A 26,362-nucleotide genomic window follows, 5' to 3' on the forward strand; every position below is an offset into this window, starting at 1 on the left:
TCTCTCTCTCTGTCTCTCCCCCACCCCCCAACCCTATCTGTGTGGTTGTGTGTGTGAGTGTGGTGTGTCTGTGTGAGCATATGTATGTGCACATGGGTTTGATCTCCCTGGAGCACAGGCAGTTGTAATCTGTCCAGCATGAGTGCTGTGAACCAAATTTGGATGCTTGTTGAGTGCTCTTAATTCGTCTAAATTTCTAGGCAGGCTTTACAGTCCCCTAACTTTCCTTTCTGGTAAAATTATCTGGATGGGAGATGGTTTGAGCCATGAAGTGATCAATTATTTGTGTATAAAGTTATGCATCCTTTAACCCTTTGTCATTTTTCTACAGAAGAAACCGTCCCAGTACTCTGTGATGCTCCTTTTAATATCACTCATGTTGTTACACGGTGCTCTTGAATACCATGAATTAACAAAAGCTTGCTTCCCAAAATCTTCAGTAACATTTTTGTGCATCTTTTAGAAAATGATGGATATATATGTGATATTTTCTTACTCCAGAGTATTTGTAAAATACAAAAGGAAAAAAATACAACAGGTGTAAAAATCTGTGGCTGTGACTATGCCAAGGAAGTGGTAAAATCTTAATTCATTGTGTCTCACCTAAAAACATTAGTACAACATTTTGTAGTTTAAACATTCTGAATGTCTAGAAAGTAGTTACTCCCAAGCCCCCATACGATTTATTTGTTTTATGTAGTTTTTTTTTTTTTTTGGATGATATTTATTTGCATTTCAAATGTTATCACCTTTCCTGATCCCCCCCCCCCCCAAGAAACCCTCTATCCTATACCCTCTCCTGCTTCTATGAAGGTGTGCCCTCACCCACCCACTCCCGCCTCCCTGCCCTTGAGTTCCACTACACTGGGGCATCGAACCTTCATGGGACCAAGGGCCTCTTCCATTGATGCCTGACAAGGCTCTGCTACAGGGCTGTGGCCATAGGTTCCTCCATGTGTACTCCTTGGTTGGTGGTTTAGACTCTGGGAGCTCTGATTGGTTATTGTTGTTCTTCCTATGGGGTTGCAATCTCTTCCAGCTCCTTCAGTCCTTTCTCTAACTCCTCAATTGAGGACCCTGTGATCAATTCAATGGTTGGCTGCAAGCATCTGCTTCTGTATATGTCAGGCTCTGAGAGATCCTCTCAGGAGACAGCTATATCAGGCTCCTGTCAGCGTGAACTTCTTGGCATCCACAACAGTGTCTGGGTTTGGTGACTGTATATGGAATGGGTCCCAGGTGTGGCAGTCTCTGGATGGCCTTTCCTTCCTTCTCTGCACCATACTGTCTCCATATTTGCTCCCATGAGTATTTTGTTCCCCCTTCTAAGAAGGACCGAAGCACCCACACATTGGTCTTCCTTCTTCTTAAGCTTCATGTGATCTGTGAATTGTATTTTGGGTTTTCCAACTCACTGATAACTGGATATTAGCCCAAAAAGCTCTTTTTTTTTTTAGACATTACCTAGAAACCCTTGATATTGATTGACTTTCTCTAAAAACAGTAAACACCAAGTAAAATATTTAGACCAAAATTTATAAGTTTGACAGTATTGAACTCTGCCCTTGAATTAAAAAGTTACAAAAACTAAAATATTGTCTTGGGGTATAACCTGAAGATAACTTATCAGTTCGTTGATTGGCACTAGTGTTGGTGTAATACAGTACAGTGAATGCACAGTGTTTACATGCGCTTCCTATGAAATAGTTATCAGCTTAACAAAGCTATAGCAAGTCAATGGACTGTGGCTTAGTGAGTTTCATTAAAAACTTATGACATAAATTGGCAGTACCTTTTCCAGAGATCCTTACAAATATATTCAAAATTCTGCCCAGGGGACACTTATTTTTATATGTGTGGACTTGCTTTTATTTTAAAGGCTTTGTAGTTAATTTTCTCTAGAGAATTTGGGGAGGGGGGTTGTTTATAAGACTAAAATATTGTGAACAATGTAGTTTGTCCTGAAAGGACAACAATTTTCATAGGATGTAATCAATTTTGTATCCTTGGCATCTAATAAACTCCACAAATTTGATTCTTTAGTTTGCCATTTGGAGAAGGAGACCACAGTTTTCTAGGTTTGCCACATTGTTAACATGGATGTTTTAGGACCTGCCTGTGTCAGTTGACTCTTTGCCAAACTGTAGGGGGTACCTTGCCTTATGGTCTATTTTGACTATAATAATCTTTGAGGCTAAAACTGGTTCTCTGATTTTCCCTAGGGGGCCATGGAGCTACCATATGATAATGCCTCCTGTTGCTTTTTCTTCACAGTAAGCCAACACCGAGCAGCACGTGATGCTGCAGTACTACTAGGGTTGTGAGAATTGCCATAGTACAGAGCCAGGCTATCATCCCTTTCCTTTCTGCTAAGCACTTAGACTACATATGGCAAAATTCAGCATATTACTAATATCAGAAGTCTTGTGAAACCTGAATATTTAAATAACATGATTTTCTTTGCAGCAGAAAGAAACCTAAAGTAATAAAAATTAAGGTGATACATGTTATTTAAGTAAGCTATATATTATATAATACAAATTTAATGAAATAATGCTGTATTTTATATTTGGTAGATTTCAAGAAATTCTGAACTGCTTGTTCCAGAATAGAGAAGGAATCAGGCAAGAGTATCTGAAGTTAGAAATGTTACTTAAAGCAAATGAACTGAAGTCATCCTATCACCAGCAGTGCCATAAACAGATAGAGATGATGTGTTCCGAAGACAAAGTGGAAAAGGTACTTGGCTACTGTATGCCTGAACTACAGAGAGCATGGAAAATCCAACCTCTAGAGATTTGCTAAGCACCAATCCTTACTCATTCTCAGAAACTTGGATATAACGTGGGAACCATTGCAAACACTTGGGAAACTTTAAAAAGCAAGCATGTACTTCCACTTGTTCCTTGTTTGAGGGCCTGTAAGTAGAGGCAGCCTTTTCAGAAGCACCAACACTTTACAACTTAACCCAAGAGGGGATTTTATGTTTTTGTTGTTCTTATTCAGAAAAGAATATTTTATCACTGATCTTGTTAGGCATGACTGTGTGGTCTTAGTAAAGATCTAACCAAAGTTCAGTATTGTACTGTTTTTAAATACAGTGATATGTTCTTCTCTCTTCTTCAATTCATACACTGTTCTTACTACCTACCTTGGGTTTGAACCACTAAAAACACAGTAGCTTAACATAAGAGCCTTCAAATACAGTGAAGAAATTCAAAGAAGTACGCCCTTCATGCTGTGGGAGAAAGAGATATACGGGGTGGGTGGGGGTTGGGGGGGGACAAGTGAGGGGGGAGGCAGGTGTAAGAAAATTATCGCATCTGAAGACTCAATTAAAGGTATGCATTTCAACATGGTTGAGGTAAAGCCTATTTATTTTTATGTAGAAAATAAGGTAAAGTTGACAAATAAAATGGCATCAAGCCAGTGCTACACCTCTGAGAACCTGGTAAAACCAATGCAAAACTACCCTGAGAAATAACCCACACCAGCCCAGAACTTTAAGAAATTCCCCACAGGAGACTCAACATATAAGACAGAAACCTAAGAATTTAGACACTTAAGTAATTTAGGGGAAGCTGTAAAAGTGGCTAGTGATAAAAGAGGAATGGAAGATAAAGGAATCAAAGATAAAGACTCCCAATAAAGAATACCTCAGAGTGAAGAAAACTAATGAAATTTTCAAAAATTAAAGGATTTATACACTAGAATTTTTAAAAATTACCTAATCATACAGTAGCAGGCAATGCTTAGGCAGTTTACATATATTAATTTACTTAATTGTCAAAAAAATCCATAAGATATTTAATATTCTCCCTCCTAAGTATGGCTAGTTTTGTCCAAATTAATACAAGACTGCAGGTAGCTGATCTGTGATTTAGACTCTAGGAGGCTAGGATTAGGATTTGTGCTCTTAACTCTGTTGCTTTGCTTGTGAGATAATCAGAAGTGTTGCATCATAGTAGTGGGGTTTTGATTATTTTGTTTTGTTTTTTGTTGTGTTTTGGGGTAGGGTTGTTTTGTTCTTCTGGTTTGTTTATTTGGGCATTTTGTTTCTTTTTTCACAAAGTAATATTGACACCTAAAATTTTAGAATCATGTTTTCTATCTCATGACCTGTTTTGTTCTAAACGTTTTGTGTGTTGAATGTATAAAGTTCTTTCAAGCCTCAATAGGGTAATGTGCTACTTTTATGTCAGAATTCACTACACATAGTTAAGAATGTGTTACTAAACACCTTTTCTTGGTAGAACAGGATAGACCATTGGAAAATATCCAGAATGCCAATCATAGAGAATAAATAAATTTGATGGACATTAGAAGTCAAATTGTTCTTTTTGGGTTTTCAGGTAGGGCCTTTCTAGAGTTGTATTGTCTTCACGTCCATAGGTCACTTCCTGCCCACAATTTCAGGAGTCACGATCACATTGGTAAATGTTAAGGCAAAGGGAATGTAATTTGCCAGTACCTTCAAGCGGGTATAAACCTTTTATCTTCTTTTTCACATAGTGACTGAAGACGCATTGAGATTGACTTGTCTGAGTTTTCACACTTTCTGAATAGCAGAAGAAAGTCAAAATGCCACATCTCCCACTTTCTGCTCTAGCACTCTTAAGCTTCAAGTTTAGGACCCTTTCCTACCATTAAAACTTGGACTTAATAGACCTTTCTTTATAGACTCTGTCTACCAATAGAAATACTTGTTATAATTGTAGGTTTGTGAAGATAACCAATTACTTTCCAAATCAGAAAAAAAGCTTGTGAGAACAATAGCATTGATTTACATATGCAACTCTGCCTGGCACATGACAGCTGTATTCTTTCATCTACTCCTTTTATATTCTGTACTTTACCTCTGTTAGCTCCTGGAACACTCTTAACCTGATGTATCATTGGAATGAAGAAGGCTGGCTAGAGAGCTGTCTCAGTGGTTGAGAGCACTTGTTGCTCCTCAGAGGACCTGGTTTCAGTTTCCAGCTCCAAGTGCTAGAAACTTGCAGTGGCTTGCAACCATCTGTAACTCAGTTGTTAGTTACCTCATGATCTTTTCTGACCTCTGTCAGAAGCCGGAATGCACATGATGTACATTCTCCCATCAGAGCGAAATACTCACACATTAAAATAAATCATTGTTTTGAAAAAAAAATTGTCGACTACTTAAAAGGCTAATGAATTATAAAAATTATAATAAGTATATTATAAATTATAATAAGTATTATAATTATAAATTATAAAAAATTATAATACGTATTATAAATTATAAAAAGGCTTAAGTATTATAAAAATTAGTTTGACCCAGTGACTCCCCTGGAAGGACCCCATACCTTCATATGAAGACTACAGATGCTTCTACCAAAGTTAGATCTAACCTTTGCTGTATAGCATCTATTATGTTAGCATTTTGTATTCTGTCCTTTGTTCCCATTTTGGGAGAAAACGAGTATTTTGTTTGTTTAAGCAGCTGTTTTGTTTTGGTAAGGTTTTCTGTGAGAGGAATAAAAAGTGATTTAAGATATAATTAGAGAAGTGACAATAAAGACGTTATGAAACCTGATAGGAATGACACTACTTACCAGCCATGTTCTCTGAACATTTGACCATAACCTGTAAGTCAGCTTTTCCTTGGCCATTTTATTTTCCCTGAAGGGAAGTTAGGGAAATGATAGATATCTAGAATCTGACTAACTTAATGGCAGGCACATTTGCTGGGCCCTGAATACTTGCAAGCTAATATCCTCTACCAAGATGAAGATTTTCCTATGCCTGAAAAAATAATGAATAATTTTTAGAAATATATATATTGGTTTTTCGAGACAGGGTTTCTCTGTGTAGCCTTCGCTGTCCTGGAACTCACTCTGTAGACCAGGCTGGCCTCGAACTCTGAAATCCACCTGCCTCTGCCTCCCAAGTGCTGGGATTAAAGGTGTGTGCCACCACAAGAAGACAAGCTGTTTCACCAAGAATGTGTTGCTCGGCTCTTTATTTGTTGGTTCCTGTCCTCTGTTTCTTCTAATCTCTGAGGACTCTCTGTTTTAGGTACACCAGCACATATGGTAATTATTTAGTTGAGTGTCCACTGGCAAATTGCCCAGAGAGACCAAGCTATTTTGACCCGTAGTTCCCATGTTGATGTGTATGTATAGCCTTTGGGGTATAAGAATATCAGAAGACCAAATATGACCAGAGATACCTTATGAAGAAGTAAAATACCAAATTTACACAGCATATCTATTTTGGTACTCAGCTTGACCATAGGCGAGGTCAGTTATTAATAAATGGCTCTGATACGTTTTTCTCTCATTTAGAGCAGACAAATTAGAATAGTGAACTCTTTTGTTCTTCACATCTTTCAGATTGGAGAAAAGACAAGACCGGAGCATGCATGCTATTTTATTTTGATTAAAAAAATCATGGAATTTATCTAACCTTATATGAACTTTACAAATGTAGCATACCAAAAACTCATAGTTTTTCCATTTAACCACTGCATTTCTTAAAGCCATACATTCTCAAAATGTAATTTTGTAAAACGACTCCCACCTGATAGCCTATTTTGCCATGATATTTAATGAGGAAATGGTAAGCAAGGCTTAACATAATGAACTATGCCAGCGTAAGAAAATGTATTTATTTTTTAGTGTTGCGCATATCAATTATAACAATTAAGTGAACTATTAATTCACTGTTGTGTTTCAGGCCACTTGCAAACGAGATCACAGACTTGAAAAGTTGAAAACCAACAGCTGTTTTCTAGAGAAAAAGAAAGAAGAGGTGTCAAAACAATTTGATGAAAATACTAATTGGCTACATCGAGTTGAAAACGAAATGCGACTCTTAGGTCAAAATGGTGATATTCCGGAGGTATAGATGTGTCCATGTGTCCATGTGTCCAGATTTAGCTGGTGTGACTGAGCTCTTTATGTTTCTTTTCTTGTTGATGACATATCTTTCACATTTCTCTAGATTGACTTACTTCACTTTACTGGTTTTAATGAGTATGACTTTAAACTCACTAATTACCTAATCGGTTTGTGGTTTCTACTTTCAAAAGGCTCAACTTATTTTTAAATGTTTATTAAGTAACTGTCTCTATTTCAGACTACTTCAGGCTTCATCATTTAGGCCTCTTTAACTTTTTCCACTCAATTTATTTTTACCTAAGAAATTTATTTTGTGACCCTGAATATATAAGTATGTAATAGTTATACAGAAAACACGTTTACACATTATAAATAATACAGGAATTTATTTTAAAACCATTTTTGGGGAATGTGTTTGTGTGCTTACCATTTGTTAAAGGCAAAAGCAAATCTGAATACTAATGAAATCTTGTTAACAAGGTAACGTCTTAGAATTAATGAATATTTTATTTTTTATTTTTTTATAATCTGGAATACCAAGAATGTTAACTTTTTATAGTGCATAATACAAAATGACAGAGGTTTATTTCAGGCCATTTTGGAAATGATTGAAAATTCTTTCATGATCACAAGCAAGTCAAAAGTCATTTAATAAAGTTTTAAGAAGCTCATGATCTCAAACAGTAATCTGTAAAGTCATACATAGCTTAGTACAGTCTAAAAAGACACACATTTGATATTTCCATGCTGAGGAATGATAATAACAAAGTCTTTATTTTCCCTTACTTGCCTGAGTAAGCCATTGTGTTTCTATAGAATAGAAATCTTTGTATGTACAGGAAAAATACTATAAATTGTTAGCACACAATAGTCTTAAATGAGCCAGGGTTTTTCAGGGAGCTTTTATTGGGGTTACACAGTTCAGTGCTGTGTATTCAGGACCGGTTTTATGATGACATCATGTGATTCCTTGAGAGAATGTGTAGTCAGAAAAACATCTTCCTAGTTACACATTTGATGATGAATTAATTTATGATTGTTATTTTCAAAACTGGTTACTGTGGCAAGATTACTCCCAGCACCCATATTCAGTTGTATGCCAGTGTATAGGAGTGCACCCACCAGTTAAGTTGGGAAGTAGGTTATTTAAGTTTTAAATTTGATACATTTATTTTAAAAATTAGCTAAAGTATCTATAGGTTTAACCTGATACCACTTGCATTTTTCAACATTATAGTGTTTATAAAGTTAGTATCATTGAGGTACTATCAATGAATTTAAAATTTTTTATTATTGTCATATATAGGTATTCAAAACTAGAGTTTCTGTTTGTTAAGAGAGCACTCTGTATAGCTTTGGCTAGTCTTGTACATATTATAAATGAAGAAGGAAGAGTTCCAAGTTCTACCACCTAGCTCCTATGCTTGGTTCTATTTTCCCGAGATGTTTTCACAGATGAAGCAATTTCCTAGTCGTAAGCACTTATTTTCTGTATAAACAGAGTGTAACCTAACTTCACAGAGAGACTTACCCATGGTCCTGCATTCTTTGGACAAAGACTGCTTCCTTGTGACTTTGAAATTAATGCTGTTTTTGTTATGCCCTCCTTCCTTATCTACTTTTTAATTGTCATCTCATACTATAACACTTGGCCTTTCTTTCTCCACTACAATTAAACTAAACATTTGAGAGCTAACATGACAGTGTCAGTGTCCTGCACCTACTGTAAACTATCTATTGTGGGTGAACAAACCTGGCATAATCAGCCAGTTTTAGAGATCTAAAACTGGCTGTCACTTCCCATTGTACTCTTACGTCAGCTGTTAGTAGCTGACTTGTTCTTGTTGTAAAAGGCTGTGGTCTTCTCATGAAATTTGGTCATTAGTGTATTGAGACAAGAACACACTAAGATTGCAATCTTGGTTTCCCAAGAAGGTCATCTACCCTAGATCTTTGATTGATTTGGTAAGAAGATTCGTTTCAGAGGATAAAAAATGAGGAAGAGCTAGTTTTTATTATGTGTGATTGTTGTTTTGTAAGGAAAACTTAGAGAGCTGTTTACAAAACATATTTATGTACTTACTTGATTTTCTAACTGACAAACTATCCGGAGATCATGCAAGATGAGTAAGTTCAGCATTTACACTTTAGTCAAGTCAACTGATCTCCATAAAGGCCATGTATTTGGCTTGAGCTGACATTTGTTTCAAGACTGAACATATCCCTAAAAAATCAAATGACTCATAGGTCAATCCTCTAGACATATCCTGGTTCCATAAAAAGTGTTTTTATCCAAAATACATGATATATTTCTTAAAGTATAAAGGTGAGTTATGTAAATGAATTGTGCTGGCTCATTTTATATCGGCTAGACACAAACTAAAGTCATTTTTAAAGAGAAACCTCAATTGACAAAATGCCCCCACCAGATGGGTCTGTGGGCAAGCCTGCGGTACATTTTCTTGAATCTCAAAGTAACATTTCTCTGTCACTGTCCCTTATCACCAGTATAAGAAGTAGTTTATTTAACAAACCTCACCAAGAGCCTACATTCGTTTGTCATTACTAAGACATTAATATTTTACATCTCCTCCTTTGGCCTTGAACATAATAAGTTGGTAATCATAAAAATAGCTACCAAAATAAAATAAAAAAACAAGCAGACAAATTGATACTTTAGAGAATCTGTTCAACTGTGGACTACAAAGGTGTATGAAAATATCAAAATGGAGTATCAAAATTTTTTTAGAAAATTTCAGTCGTATCTCTATTGTTTATTAGATTATTAGCTAACCAGACAGAATGTCCCTAGAAGTTCACTTTTCCATTAAACAGTTAAAGATGCTAAGACGGTTTTATTCATACTTCAGCATATCCACTGAGCTGTTTTTTTGGTTTTTGTTTTTTTAAGTTTTAATGCATTTCAGGGATGATGAATAAATCATAGGTAGTAGATGAGAGGATACCTGGCCCTAAACAGAAGAGTGTTTAAAAAATGGGAATATTCAAAAGATTTTTTTTTTTCGAAGATGAAGAATATTGGAGTAGGGAGGCGCGGGATGCAAGTCCAATCACTGGTTTATCTACTGAACTGATCAGAGTCAATCCTTAGGTGAAATGTTCCTTCTAGTAGAAGTGGATCTACAGAGTGAATAAATAGTTTTCTTATTGTAATTCAGTGCCATGGCAGTGTTGGAAAGTAAGGGTTGTTTATCTTTAAATGTAGTTCTCAAGGAATGTCTCTTTGCTGATAAGTTCTTCACTACCTATACAGGATCTCTTATTGTCAAATTTAAAAACAAAACAAAAAAAGAAAACTTGGTGCCCTCATGAAATGTCATACTAGTTGTAGTATAATTCTTTTAAAAGTCTAAAATATATTTTTCATTATTGATCCTAGGCACTCAATAAAGATCTTCACTGTCACCATTTACATCTCCAGAACAAAGAACTGAAAACACAAATGGCACACATGACAGCTCTAGCTTGTCTCCAGGAACAGCAGCACAAGCAAACTGAGGCGTAAGTACATCGAGTTAAACAGCCTACCAGTCTTAACATTGCAAACTGAAAGGATCTGGGGAACAGAAGTTTTAGCTCTCCAATGTCAGGGAATTGAATTTTATCTCATAAGGGCTTCATTAATTTGAATTGTTTGCCAGCATTAGAAAATACACAAAAAGAGAATATTAAAGACAATGTGAGGGATGTGGCTCTTTTCCTAGTAACCAATTCTTTTATAGTTCTTTACAGGTTTTCAGGTTTGCTTGTTTGTTTGTTTGTTTGTGTGTATGTTTTGTTTTGTTTTGTCATTAGCAATCCTAAGATAAGTTTTTTGGTGGCTCTGCCTACTTAACTTCCTGGCCTCTACATTCAAACCGCTGCCAGTGCTCTCGTCAAGTGTGATGTCCCTCACCTGCACCTACCCAATGTCCAGTCTTGGTCTAGGAGACAAACCTTGTGTGCCAGCCCATCCTGGGTTCATATGGGGCCTGCAACAAGCAAGAGTTTTGTTATAAAAATATTAGTGGGAAAAATTGTATAGCATACAACTCCAAACAAGAACTTTAGGGGGAAATTCCACGTGCTCATATCTCATTACTCTATTACTAGCTCTAAATGAGGGTCAGGTATCTCAAATACTTTATTTTCTTTTTTTATTAAGTAAATAATTTTCTTTGATAGTTTTACACAGGTACAAAGTACATACTGACCACTCCCACCACCACCACCCTTTCCCTGTCTACTCTCCTTCCCTGTAGGTCATCTTTTCACCTTCCTGTCTATTTGAGGGGTATTTGTTTGTTTCTTTCTTTCTTTGGTTTGGTTTGCTGTCCCATTGAGTTTAAGCACACCCATCTGTATGATCATCAATTTTGATCTACCCATTGAAATCTGCTGAGCTACACAACCCAAGACAATGCTTCCCTTCTCTCTGAATACTATCAATTGCCAGTAATTCGGCTGTAACTAGTAGGGCACCTTGAGGCCCTCTCCCATCCTCAATTGATTGTTGACAGCCATTCAGTGTTGCTCACCACGGTTGTAGATTCCTGATTGCAGTGGTTGTATCAAGTCCAGAAGAAGGTTTTTGCAGCACGTATCCCTGTTTTCCAACTCTACTTTGATTACATTCTTAAAGCTTTAGAAGAGGTGGTGTAAATGCCTTATTTAAGACTGAGCTCTTGGCCATCACCTTCTTAACATCTTTGACAGCTGTGTGTCTCCAAATTCACCATTGTTCACTGCAGAGACTTCTCTGAACTTGATAATATCTATGGGTATAAACATAGAAATTTGCAAGGCAGTGATGTGCAGACATTTTAGTCCAAAAAGAGTAAGTTCCACTCTTAGCCTATGTCTTCCCTAGCACAGGTTGATAGCCAGGCTTCAGTGCCAAGATAAATTCTGTCCCACGGAGTAGGCTTCAGATCTAGTCAGTTATTAACCCCACTTTTGCACAGGTGATGGTACACCTTGACCAGAAAACTGGTAGAGTTATATTTTGTTTTCTTTGCACTCCTGGGGTTCAAACCTGGTGTGATGGTTTGTATATTCTTGGACCAGGGAGTGGTACCATTTGGAGGTGTGGCCTTGTTGGAATAGGTGTGACCTGGTTGGAGTAGGTGTGTCACTGTGGGTGTGGGCATAAGATCCTCACCCTACTTGCCTGGAAGTCAGTCTTCCACTAGCAGCCTTTGGATGAAGATGTAGAACTCTCAGCTCTGCCTGTGCCATGCCTGCCTGGTTACTGCCATGCTCCCACCTTGATGATAATGGACTGAACCTCTAAACCTGTAAGCCCGCCCCAATTAAATGTTGTTGTTTTTTTTGTTGGTTTTTTTTTTTATAAGACTTGCCTTGGTCATGGTGTCTGTTCACAGCAGTAAAACCCTAAGACACCTGGATAAAACCATTTTTACCCAACTTTTCAAACTAAGTTAGAAACAAATTTAAATGAAATGGAGGAATTTCTGGATGCATATGAACTACCAAAATTAAACATAAATCAAGTAAATAATTTAAACAACAACATGAACCAACAAGAAAAAGTCTCTCAAATAAAAAAGTCCCAGGATCAGATAGATTTACTACTACAGAGTTGTATCAGACCTTTCAAGAACTAACACCAATACAATGCCTATTGTTCTTTAAGATGGAAATGGAAGGATTGCTTCCTAACTCCTTATGAAGCTAGTATTATCCTGACAACAAACACAAGATGAGCACACATTGCAAGCAGTTCCCTTGATGAATACAGATGCAAAAAGTTTTGGTATAATACTAACATGCTGAATTTAAAATCACACCAGAAAGATTAGTCATGATGAAGTTAGCTTCATTTCATAGAATTGGGGGTTCTGTAAATCAGTGAATGTAATGCATCACAAAAATAGAAACCACATGATTATCTCCATAGATGCAGAAAAGGCCTTTGCTAGAATCCTTCATCCATTCATGGCATAAGTCATGGAGAGACTGAAGATGAGCCCAGCACACCTCAGCAGAGTAAAGGATGTATGTATGTATGTGTGTATATACACATACATACACACATACATACATACATACATATATACATACATACATACATTGTGTGAAATGGGGGGAAGCATACAGCATTCTGTCTAAGAGCAGAGCAATAGGACAAAGGTGTCCATTCTTTGCACTTCTGCTAACTATAGTGCTTGAAGCCTGAACGAGGGCATTAAAACAGGAGAAAAAAAGGGATGAAAATAAGAAAAGTCAAAGTTTCCCTCTTTACAAATGATGTAAAGAGAACTGAGTGACTTTACCAAATCAGCTCTGATGATGTTGCAAATAGTGGGAAAGAAAATCAACACACAAATACAGCAGCCTTCCTGTAGTTCCAGTGACAGATGTACTGAACAAGAAGTCAGGATTCAAGTCAGTCTCATTCATAATAACCTTGAACAATAAACACTAGGAGTAAACAGAACCAACAAAATGAAAGACCTACTCAATGAAAAATTTAAAACACTAAAGAAAGACATTGACATCAGTAGAAAATAAAAAGATCTCCCTTGAAGGATTAGGAGATTCAATCTCATGAAAATGGCCATCCATCCTAATGGTGATCCCAAGGCCATTCTTCAGATTCCAAAAAACAGGTTTTCGTTTATTTATTGTTTTTTGTGTGTGGTGATGGTTGCTGTTGTTTGGTTGGTTCGTTTTTTGTTGTTGTTGTTTGTGGCGGTTTGGTTTTTGTTTTTTTGGGGAGAGTGTCCTAGCTATCCTAGAACCCGATTTGTTGACCACAAATATCTCACAAAGCTCTGCCTGCCTCTGCCTCCTGAGCACTGGGACCTAAGGGTGTGCACCACCCCTGCCCAGCCTGTTTCCATTCTTTGTGATGTTCTTATGTTCACTGCACTGCCCACTAACACTTTTCTTCTCAAATTCTTTCAGTTTATGATTTTCTTTAAAAGTGTGGTGTAGTTTCTTTTGTCATTTTTTATGAATCAATTAACAGCTTCCTAGGCATTACTTTAAGGTTCTATAAAATGAGATTCTTGTCTCTTCATGCTGCCATTCAAAAATGAAAAACCTGTACAATGAAATTTTTTAAACACTGAAGAAAGACATTGAGGAAGCACTAGAAAATAAAAAGATCTTCCTTCTTCTTGGAGTGGGAGGTATTAGTCCATCCTAATTAAAGGGGCCTCACACTCAACCTTGCGCTCACTGTGGATTTGCAGCTACAGCAGTTCCCCATCACGTGTTACTACTCAAGTCACTGGAGAGGCTTAGGCTTCCAGGTTTATTAAACCCCACTGTGTTCAGACACATAGATAAACGTGACATAAAATGTATTCCAACTAATTTCGAGAATCTGTGGACCAAAACCTTTCAAAAGCAGCATGGCGTTACGTAATGAGTAAACTTTGGATCCAGCCTTCAAGTCTGCTTTCTTTAACAATATATCCTTGTAGGAATTGTGTAAAATTGCAAAGCCTTAGATTTCTTATTCATAAAACTTTACTATCATACCTGGTGCCTGAGTTCTTAAAAACCAACCCCAGGTTTAATGAGTTACTGGTGTTTATGAGACTCATTTAGTTGTACTCAAAGCCTTGAGTTTAGCAAAAACAACACAAAAATAAAATCAGAAAAATGCAAAGGTGTAGGAGAGTCTGAAGAGTGAGCAAATAAAATTTTAGTAGCCTTCTTCAGGGCCAGGAATGTTGGGATTTGCCTTAACTCTAACATGGTGGTGGCAGAGGCATAAGGATTGCTGTAAATTTGAGACCCTCCTGGTCTATGTGAGAGTCCAGCTTTAGAAAAGAATCTTGTACAGTGAGGATATGCTTGATGGCAGCAAACAGTTGACAGCACCCATGATGGAGCACTTTGGAAACTGACTACTATCGAGGTTTCATTGGGGTCATCTCCTACACACCTGTCTGACAGATAACAATTTCAGGCTTTCTCAAGGAAGTAGGCAATCTAGATAATGTCTGTTGCTTAAATATACACTTTAAATATAGTGAAACACTCGTCACTTCCGATCATGAAATTATGGAAATACTCCAAACATCAAAAGTAGAGCGTTCATGGCACTTTCAGAACTAGTAATCTTACTCCCCAGAACAGCACAGTTGCCAAAAGCACAGAGATATGTAAATATATGCAGCTGTAGCTGTCCTCCCCTGCACAGATCCCCAGGCCCTTTTTCACACTCACTGTTAAAAATTGTTCCCTTTATATCTCTGTGTAGTTACTATACTATATTGTATATGCCATATACAAAAATGTCCACAATTGATATTGATGCAACTGTTGTATGTCTAACTTTATTGACTATGAAGAAGCCATGAGGTGAGTCGTAGAGGCTGAGGGCTTGGAAAATGAAAGTGTTCCAGCTGGGTAGATATTCCCAGGGTCACATAGAAACACCAGGACTACCTGTGGATCCTGGTTTTTCTAATTCCCATGCAAGACTCATTTTATTCTCTACTGAATATATTGAGTATATTCTGAGATGTTTGGGTTAAATTACATTTTTTACAATGCAAATTTGAATTGTGGAAAAACTAATATTAATATTTTTATGGGCATTAAGGGAGAAAGTGGACAGAGATAGTTTTTAGGAAAGGACAGTTCCGCCTCGCATAGATGTGGTGCAGACTTGGCAGGAGAATTTGCCAAGTAATGTTATATAGGAAATCATTTTAATGATACTGTAATACTTTGCCTATTATACCAAAGAACTATAGTAGTGTGTTTAAAACAGTGATCTTTTCCCCTTTCTTGTCATCTTGTTTGTAGAGTATTGAATGCTTTGCTTCCAGTACTAAGAAAACAGTATTGGAAATTGAAAGAAACTGGCCTGTCAAATCCTGCTTTTGATTCTGACTTCAAAGATATTGAACATTTAGTAGAGAGAAAAAAGGCAGTGGCTTGGGCTGACCAAACTAACGAACATTCAAACCGAAATGATCTTCAAGGGATTTCTCTTCTCATGACCTTCCCACAGCTTGAACCAATTCAGTCTATTCCTTGTTGTAAGTATTTTTATTTTATTCCATAAATGGAAGCTTGATTTCTAAGATTATTTATATTCCAATCTACAGAACAGTTGTTTTCTTTTTAATAGATTTGATTATTTGATTACCACTAACAAAGAATCTAGCTTCTAGGTAATTTTAATTAACAAGAATCTCCCAGGACCTACCAGCATGTGTATATTGATGTTCTGAATAACTAGAAGTTTCATTTACTTCCCATTCTTATTTAGATTTTAACTTCAATTAAGGGCTAAAGTTTGTAAAAATAATAGTATATTCTATACTATATAATAACTTAACCCTAAGATCAACTAACACTATTGAATTCACTGTTTCTGTTGACATTTGTTATCTCTCACCTTTCTACAAATTGTGAATAAGATATTTTCATTGCAAAGCTAACATATAACCTTGGTTTTACATAATACTTTTTACATAGAATAAAAAGTGGAATACCCTGTCTTTGAGATAGCTGATTGTACCAACTTAGTTATGTTTATGTATCCTCTCTGACTTGCACATTCTGTCTTCTCATGAGCTCTCTGGCTTTGTTTCACAAATAAGTTTTATTGGTTAAGCCTAGGTTTTGTGAGGTTTCACCTGAATATTAGCACATTTTGTTCTATAATTTTTATCAGTTACTTAGTTTATTGTAAACAGTTTAAGCCTACCTACATCAGGAATGTACCTCATTTAAGAACTTACAGAATAACTGTGCCGTGGGAATTAACCGGTATTCTGTTGAGTAGTATCAGGTTATATTTGTGTATGTTACGCAGAATTTGCACTGCTGTTACCAGATACCTAAGAATGGATTTATTTTGGTCAAAGATTGCAAAAAATCAGTCCATAACCCCATGGGCAGTACATACTATGAGGAGTCACATTATGGAAGAGTTGACAGAGAAGGAACAGAGAGTAAATGAGAGGCTGAAGGCCAGATAACCTTAAATTTCATGGTCCTACCTTTTCCGGTGATGCCCCACATCCCCCCACAATAGCACAAACAGTGGTTTAACACATGAGCCAGGGTGAGACGTTTTATATTCACACCATAGCAACATATATTTGCTTTTGTGCGTTCAGAGAAAATGATTTGCTAGATTAGAAAACCAAAATCCTTTTTCACTTTAAGTACTTTATTGACTATTTTGGCTCCCCAAAAGTAAGTTTCTGGTGTAGATACGTACAATATTAGATGCCTCAAAACTGAAACTGGAGAGCCCACGTGACAGTCAGAAATGTTGAATGTTGGATCATTTTGTATCTTCAAGATACATGTCTATAAAACATTACAAAATAAAAATGATAGTGGCTGAACAATGTGGCTTCTGGTGTTTAGGATAAAGAGTATTGTGCCTAGTGCTTAGGAGAGCATATGTTTAATTTCTTAGTAAACTAAAATAGTAACACATCCTAAAGAAATGTGTTACTATTTGGATTGCTAGTAGCATTGATACATCATCTGTTACATATCTTTGTATTTGAGTATTGTATTGGGTGGTTTTGTTCTTATTTCAGGTTTTTAGGGAAGTTTGGTTTTTAGACAGGAATTTAGTTGCCTGAAACTTGAAGCTGAGGCTGACCTCAAACCTGAAATCCTCCTGTCTCTGCACTCTGAGTGTTAGATTATAGATATATCCCACCATGCCCAATGATTTATCATTACTTTAATTATGCTGGGTTTTTACATGGACGTAGTTCAGTATTGGGAATTGTCTAGTGACCTCGCAGCCTGGAGCTCTTTATTACTCCTTATTCGCAGTGTTCCCAGTGTTGCTGAGTTTTCTCGACAACATCCTCTGGCAATGCTGTGATAGCTTTTCTTGGTTGTCAACTTTACACTTTAGAAGAGTTACTAACTACTGAAAAATGGCCTCTATCATATTGGCCAATGGACATGTCTTTGAGACATTTTCTTCCTTGCTAACTGGAGGAGGGCCTAGCCCACAGTAGGTTGTATAAGGAGTCTAGCTGAACAGAAGTGGGGAACAAGCCAGTAAGCAGTCTCCTTCCATGAGTTCTGCTTCAGTTCCTGCATCAAGGTTCCTGCCTTGAGCTCTTCTCCAGGTGTTGATAGATGATGGACTGTAAACTGTAGGCTAAAGTAAACCTTTTTCTCCCTAAATTGTTTTGGTCACATGTTTATAACAGGAATAGGAACCAGACTTCAATAAGCAGCAAGCAGCCTTAAAGAAAAATTAGCTGTAATTTTAGAAATCCTGAGTTTCCAACTTCCCCTTTCACCTGTGGCTCTCAACAGATTTGTTAACAATCCACCGCTTTCAAACTGATGTTTTTACATTGTACAGATTCTTTAGCTGTCTTCAGAAGAAAGATTTGTCTGCATTAGGTCCATCTATTTTACTAGCAGAAATTCTCTACTTATTTTTTTCAACTTGAAAACTGTTTGCATGCTCTTTCCCCATTCCAACTTCTGAGATCCTGTACACCTCACTACCCACACTTCTCCATGATTTTTCGGTCTGAATGAACTCAGTCTTGCATGGTCTCGGGGCCTAACTAGGATAGGTCCTTGTTAGTCTTGGATGGGAGCTCTCTTACATGTTTACATTAAGGTGACAAGAGTTGGGTACGTTATTTTTAAATCTCTCCATTTCATTCTTTACTCTCAAATAGGTCTGTGTACATATATTAGTCTTGGTTCTTTACTGAAGCATTATCATCATTAGAATTTACCTAGGTGAGATATCTGGAAAGCAACACTTTAAATATATTTTCATATTTCTTTACTTAAGCATTATCATCATTAGAATTTACCTAGGTGAGATATCTGGAAAGCAACACTTTAAATATATTTTCATATTTTTCAGTTGCTTCAATTCTAGTGAATTGAAGATATTGGGAAGGAAGTGGGGGGTTGGCACCAAGACAGAAAACCACCAACCACATGATATTGGATGTCTAGTGTGTGTGTGTGTGTGTGTGTGTGTATAATCATGTTATTAATCCATATCTCACATATAACATACTTGTACAGACTATGTCAACGTTAAAGTAAAATATTTGACTATTTTTCATGATTTTTTTAAAAGCAAAGGCGAAATAGTGTATTTTACAAACATGTATTTTCTTTTAGAAAAATATCAAGTAGGTTTAGTGTTCTTGTTTTTCTATTGGTCATTTTGAGTATTTAGTTAAACTGATTTCATACATTAACTAATTACATGTCTTCTTATTCCATGAGCTGTATATGTTTTATCCATATGTACAGTCTTAAAAGGATAGAAGGAAAAATGCCTGAGTTATTTATAAACACAGTTATTGACCTTAGATATATTGAATTATGTTCATGGAGAGGAACAAACAGTTTGGTTTATGTCTTATATATATTCATAAACATTATCAACTGGTTTTGTTCTTAAGTTTAAAAAATATTAAATGGTATTAAGCTTGACTTTTTTCAACTTGCTTAAGAACCTTTAAATCAGAGGCAATATTTTTATTTAAAGCATATTTTCAAAAGCTGATTAGATTAACCATAATAAATTTAACTTGTACTCTTATTAAACATTTAAAATAATAAATGTATGGAAAATAATATTTGACAAAGGAAGAATTTTGATTTATCCTGGTGTTTATGTCTAAAGAAAGAAAGCAGAGTCCCATCTGCTTTCTTCTACCTCTGCTTCTCCACTGGGTTATCCTTAAGTCAATCTTACATATGTATTGCTTCCTTTTATATCACTTGTCTCTAGAAAAAAATGTCTCTACACCTAGTGTTATTTAATATATTGTCACCGTTTACATTTCCCTGTCACAGAAATGACTTGTTTCTGCACTTTATTGAAGTAGACAATCAGGAGACGGCTTTATTTCATCACTGGTTAATCAACTTTGAATGCCTCTTGGCCCAGGGTCTCATTATGTAACCTAGAACTTGCTTTGTAGACCAAGCTAATTGAACTCACAGATATGGACTCTAGATCCCCTTCCAAGTGCTGAGATTAAATGTATCCAGCACCAGTTCCAGCTGTTACCTTTTAAAATCTGAGGTTCTGTTGCATTTTTGTATTTGGTAGTTGCTTATTGCCCACTGTCTAGTTAATGAACATTAGAACAATTTACATTTTTTGCTTCTTAGCATATGTGCCTTATTCCATTTCTTTTAAGAGTCTCTTTTCTGTGAATTGGCTAATCATTTTAGTACTTTTCTAGTATAATTACCTTTTGCCAAATATTGTTTGTTTACAGACACCTAACTCTGAGAACATTTATTTGTTCATTCTTTAATACTGAGTTACTAAATGTAAAGTACTTAGGAAATGCACACAGGCATACACACAGGCACATGGCAACAACTAGATTCATTGAGGAAATTAATTAAAAAGAAAATAGTGGCAGTATATAGGAGGAAGGAAAGGGGGAAATTGTCTAAAAAAAATACAGCACTGCAAAACAAGCCTCTACATAATTGGACTCATCCTCTAATAAGGAAGAAAACATGAGTCACTTAAACAGAGATTAGGAGTAGATTTCAGGTAATGTGCTGTTGTTGGGTTTTTTTTTTCTTTTTTTTTTTTAACATAGTAAGGTAGTTTTCACTAATAACCTTGAAGGATCTTTCAAGTATAGCCAGAGTATCTGTCTAGACTTCTTTTCGAGTAGGGAAATTAGTCTTACTAAATCGTGACATGGGGATTTGTCTAACTTGTTCCAAGAAAGTCAAAACTGTAACAAAGGAAAGGAAATCATTAGAATCAGAGTTAAAGAGAAGGCACAGCACATGGGATTATTATTAGGAATTACACACTTACTTTGAATGATACATGCATGTTGAGCGTGATCTTAGCATAGATGTGAGTTTGGCTGAGTAGTAAAATTTGACAGTGTTGAGATCATATTATGGTACAGAAAGGTTGTAGCATTAGGAGAGTGTTATAATAGCAAGTAAGGATGGAGTTGCCTCAGACAAGAATTAGAATTGCTGAGAGAATAGTATGAATCATAACATTTTTGAGATTGGTGTCTAAAAGGATGGGTTCAGATTAAAAAGGTTGGAAGAGACTTCACATAGAATGGTTTTTCAGAGTCAAAGTAGTTTATGTATAGTTTAGTTAGGGCCTTGTTAAATTTGCCTTAAGATATATCCAAAGTGGAGATGTCATTGTGGGCATTTAAAACTCTGCAGTTCAGGAGAGATGAACTATAGCTTTGATGATTGGAAACATTATGTAATATCTAACAGTGTAGGATGGGATGAGAAGGGCAGGGATATTCCTTCCTTCAGTTCATCCCCTGCCTTCACTGGACTTCAGCCCTGAACTTTTTCTCAGTGCTTTTAGAATCATTTCCCATCCACAAATTGCACATTTTTCCTTTCCATCCTCTCCTAATTTATTTTAATATAATAATCTAATACATTGTTTTTTTCCCATCCAAGTACTAGCCAGGCCGACCCTGCTTATCTTCAGAGATCAGGCATGTTTAGGGTGGTATGGCCATAGACAATACATTGTTTTCTTTTTTTTTTTTCTTTTTTTTTTTATTAGGTATTTTCTTCATTTACATTTCCAATGTTATCCCAAAAGTCCCCCATGCCCTTCTCCCCCACTCCCCTCCATCACCCCCCCCCCACTCCCACTTCTTGGCCCTGGCGTTCCCCTGTACTTAGGCATATAAAGTTTGCAAGACCAATGGGCCTCTCTTTCCACTAAGAAGCTAGTTGTTCTCTGTGTGTTTGTTTTGTACCTTTGTTTTACATGCAGTAAGTAGGCATGTGGGATTCTTTTTATGAAATCTCTACTCGTCAGAGCTGCTAACTTTCTGTTGTTTTGTTTTTATCTATAGTAATGCTACTTTTTCTTCATCATCCTTTGTTTTAAACGGCTTTTGTAGTTACATCTGAAAGTTAAACTCTAAAATTGATGGGTGCATGCCTTTATTCCCAGCGAGAGTTGGGAGAGCAGAGGCAGGCAGTTCTGTGAGTTCAAGACCAACCTAGTCTCTACAGTGAGTTCCAGGACAACCTGGGCTCCACAGAGAAACCCCACCTCGAAGAAAGAAAAAAAATGATGAATTGTGTCTTTGCTCTTATTCACTACCAGATTTCTATGGTTAGTGCATGTTTATATATTGGTTATTCGTCTAAGCTTAAGCATTTTCTTTATGTATCTCCTTTACATTTTTTTCTTTGTTCTTTAAGACACAGTCTCACTGATTTTATAGGTTTTGATGGCCTTGGACTCAAAGACCCACTAGCCTCATCCTCTTGAATGCTGTCATTTAGGACCTGCACTATCATGCATAGCTAGCCCTAAATATTTTATATTTTTATTGTACATTACTTCTTATTCAGAAAAAAATAATTTATTTTAAAAGTCAGTAGTATGCCTATGTCAAAACTTTAAACTTTAGGGCCAAATATTTATTTGAGTTTAAATCTTTATACTGTATGTCTGTAGAGTAAAATATGCACCTATTTTGGGTCTGAAAAACAGAAAGCTCAGTTAGAGTACTGCGGGTACTGATGGGCAAGGTTTATTTATGGAATTGATAAAATTGTGACATTAAATGAAAAGCCAAGACTTCTGTATTACCCATCTGGAAACTCACAGTAATATTTCCGTCTCTAACCTTTCTTTCTGATTTGTTTTCTTATCCCTCATGTCTGTGGTTTGATTTTAAAGCACAATAAAGGGAGAAATACCAATAGAAGAGAGTCTCCAACAATGCAGATGCTTGTACTGAGTGCAGCGTGTACTGAGTGCAGTGTGCTACTTTCAGTCTACATCTCCCCTAAAATTGTGTGCCTACAAGGAAGTGTGTAAAAAGTACAATATCTTTATAATCTTCAAATGACAAATGGAAGGGAACAGGAATATTTATAGTTAAATCTTTCATATTTTTCCCACTTGGCAAAATTTTTAGTCATAACCAATAAACAGAAGTTACATTTTGAGCCCTAAAGACATTTTATTTGCCTCTTGCTCTCTGAGTATATTATGACATTGTTTACTTACTGGCGTACAACCATAAATATGTCTGTATTGCTCCTTTGCATTCTTTCTTTTTTACATCTTAAATGTGTATGGGTGCTGTGACAGTAGAAGTCATATTTTCTAATATTTTTCTACAGAGTGAAAGATAAAGGGGTTTGGGTGACCTCACTCAAACTGCAGGATTAATCTTTAACTACTGTAATAATTCTTAAGTACATGGAGAATTATATTCTGTTTGTAATACTTTGTATACAATTTATATTTTCTTTACTGAAGTTAATATTATATAGCCACGATTGTATAATGAATTTACTATAGGATGTATGAATACTTTGATAGCATCTTAATTTTTATTTTTGTGGGATTTTGGGTTTTGGTACTAATCTAACTCAGGGCCTTGAACACGCTAGGCAATTATCCTACCACTGGCATACCACAAGTACCCATGTTTGCTTGCTTCTTTTGGATATTGATTATTATTGCTTTTTTGTTGGGAATTCTTTGAAACGGGTTCTCGGTAAATTGTGCAAGCTGCCTTTGTAGGCCAGGTACGCCTTCAAATTTCTGTGTTTGCTCCAAATTGGCTACCTAGATGTGCCTCACTGTACCTGGGCATATTATCTTTTAAAATTTTAAATGTATTACCTGTATGATATGCATCCATGAATGCCATGGAGCACAAATCTGTTAAAAATAATCCAGATTTATGATTAATACTTGTATCAATCATTTTTAGCCAGAAGTGTTTATAAAGATGTACTTATTATTATTAATCCTTGATTTCACTCTAGAACTTTGCCCTCTAATGTTTCATTTTGCTTTGTTTCCCGGGATACCTCCTGCTGTATGCATTCTTAGTACAGGTGCTGGCAAGGGAAGGCTCCTTGTCACCATTCCTACTAAACCTCAGTTAGATCCGACCCTGTCACGCGCACCCTGCTTTACAGTCTGTGACTCCCGTTTGATAACCACTGTGCTCTGCTTCTAGACTAATGTACAGCTCTATAATAAACCTCTTAGCATTTAAAGATTTTTTATTTCTATTTTTTCATATGTTTTATTGGTTATTTTATTTACATTTCAAATGTTATCTCCCTTCCCAGTTTTCCCTCCACAAACCCCCTATCCTCTCCTCCCACCCCCTTCCTCTATGAGGGTGCTCTCCCACCCACCTAACCACTCCTTCTCAGCACCGTAGCATTCTGCTACACTGGGTCATGAAGCCTCCACAGGACCAAGGGGCTCCCCTCTCACTGATGCTAGATAAGGCCATCCTCTGCTACATATCCAGCTGGAGCCATGAGTCCCTCCATGCGTATTCTATGGTTGGTGGTTTAGTTCCTGGGAGCTTTGGAGGGTCTGGTTGGTTTATATTGTTTTTCTTCCTATAGGGTTGCAAACCCCTTCAGCTCCTTCATTCAATCCTTGACTTAACTGGCTGCGTGCGTCCACATCTGTATTAGTCAGGCTCTGGCAGAGCCTCTCAGGAGACAGCTATACCAGGCTCTTCTGGGCATCTGCAATAGTGTCTGGGTTTGATGTCAGCAGGTGAGATGGATCCCTAGGTGGGCCAGTCTCTGGGACTTTCTAGTGTCTACCCCCAGTTCCCCATCCCCCATTGCTACACACCTTTCACATTCATGACCCTTGGTACTTCTCCCCATTTCCTCCTTTATCTGAACCAGCTCCCCCTTTTTCTCTCCCTTTCCTCTCTCCCTCCCAGATGTCTGTCTCTCCCTCTACCTCCTGATATTAATTTCTTCCTCTTTCTGAGTAGAACTGTAGCGTCCATACTTTGGTGTGGTCTTCCTTCTTGGGTTTCATATGGTCTGTGAGTTGTATAGTGGGTATTCCAATTTTTTAGAGCATTCAAAGAAATTTTGATACAAGAAATGAATAATTGTGGTGACATATAAATTGGTTTTCTTTTTCTTGTCTCTTCTAAGTCTAATATCTAATAAATATACTAATATACTATATATAATATACTAATATACTAAAGAACATTGAGTTGTTGTTGTTTTTGTTTGGTTTTTACTTCATTGTTTTCATAAGTAAAACTTCGTTAAAATTTCTCTTTCTCTTTAGACTGTATACCTAAAAGTAAAATAGCTAGATCAGATACTTTAAAGTTGATTTTTAAAGCATTTGATAGTCATCCAATTATTCTCATGTCTAATAAAATTATACAGTGTATCATCCTTCCTAAATGAATAAATGAAATTAAAAGTTGTTATGTGCTGTTTTGTTTAATGTAATTAGTTCTGAATTGACTACCTAATTATTTGCTTTACCTAATTATGTTATCTTTTCACTTCTTTTTGGAGTGTGTGTGAGTGTGAGTGAGTTGTTTTTCTCTGGTGATTTCCACATACGTACACATTGAATATACTGTGCATACATGAATTATAAACATGGCCAACTATGGTACATGTTTTGTTTTGTTTTATCTCTTCTATTCACGTAGACCTTATGAGACCTTATAAGTTTAAGGAAGTTTGCTTGTTGTTGTGCTTGGAATCCAGGATCTTATAAAATGCTTAGATTTTTATGTAACCCAACTTTAAATTGTAAAGATATCTAGTATTAGTACACTTATTTTCTTTCCCAATAATAGACAAGAGATATCTTCTCCATATAGTACTTTGCAACTAGGGTGGTATCTTCTGTTCATAGTTTTTGGGTCTGTGGAGATAATCTGATTTGTGTAAGTCATTATGTTAATCCTGATTGCATTATTTCATATTACTGGGTATCTCCTGGTAACGACAATAAACTAGAAAACAAGAGGCTGCATATTTGCCAACAGCACATATTATTGACATTGTGAGTTGAAGTGTATCCATTTTCTTACTGTTGAACAGCAAAGTATTAAATGAGAAAGCTTCAATGAACACTAGGATTGTCAGATACCAAATTCTTTTTGAGGCTGAAATTGTAGCCCACGTGACTTTTCTGGTACTCTGCAAGTAATCATGCTACTGCTTTAGTTACAAGGTTCAGTAAAAAATAAAGATCGCTGAACCATATTAGTCTCATACTAGAAATGTCAGTGTTTGTGAGGGTTTGTATTACTTTAGTTTTTACTTTTATTTTGCTTGAGGCCTAAGGCAGGCAAGAAAGTTGTTCTTGTTTGAAATGTATGGTAGCCTTTGGTGGAGTGGCTAAGGAAGGTAGTTTTGTTTTTTGGAGAATAGGTATCAAGTACCTGAATTTAGCCTCTGATCTCACTTTATAACCAAGATGAATTTGAACTTGTAACATTTGAGACTTTCAGGTATTTTGCTAGGAGAAACATCTATAAATGAATTCAAGTTTCTTCTCTAATAAGAATTAAATAAAACTACACATTTGGTTTGAAATTATTTAGACAGACTTCTCATTAATATTATATTGACTTAAGAAATAGTTTTCAGCCGGGCGTGGTGGCGCACGCCTTTAATCCCAGCACTCGGGAGGCAGAGGCAGGCGGATTTCTGAGTTCGAGGCCAGCCTGGTCTACAAAGTG

At 36.4% G+C, this 26,362-nt stretch overlaps 1 protein-coding gene across 2 annotated transcripts in view; it reads left to right on the forward strand.

Moving 5' to 3' along the window:
• The window catches only part of Kif18a (kinesin family member 18A), a 58,328-nt gene that overhangs the window by 18,461 nt on the left and 13,505 nt on the right, over window positions 1-26,362 (forward strand). For both annotated transcript variants that reach the window (XM_021153104.2, XM_021153095.2), the window contains exons 10-13: window positions 2,577-2,739; window positions 6,700-6,864; window positions 10,264-10,385; window positions 15,654-15,889. In XM_021153104.2, the coding sequence (XP_021008763.1) occupies window positions 2,577-2,739; window positions 6,700-6,864; window positions 10,264-10,385; window positions 15,654-15,889 (686 nt within the window). The remainder of the gene's footprint in view (window positions 1-2,576; window positions 2,740-6,699; window positions 6,865-10,263; window positions 10,386-15,653; window positions 15,890-26,362) is intronic.

This window comes from Mus caroli, chromosome 2, assembly GCF_900094665.2.
Source record: "Mus caroli chromosome 2, CAROLI_EIJ_v1.1, whole genome shotgun sequence".
NCBI lineage: Eukaryota > Metazoa > Chordata > Mammalia > Rodentia > Muridae > Mus > Mus caroli.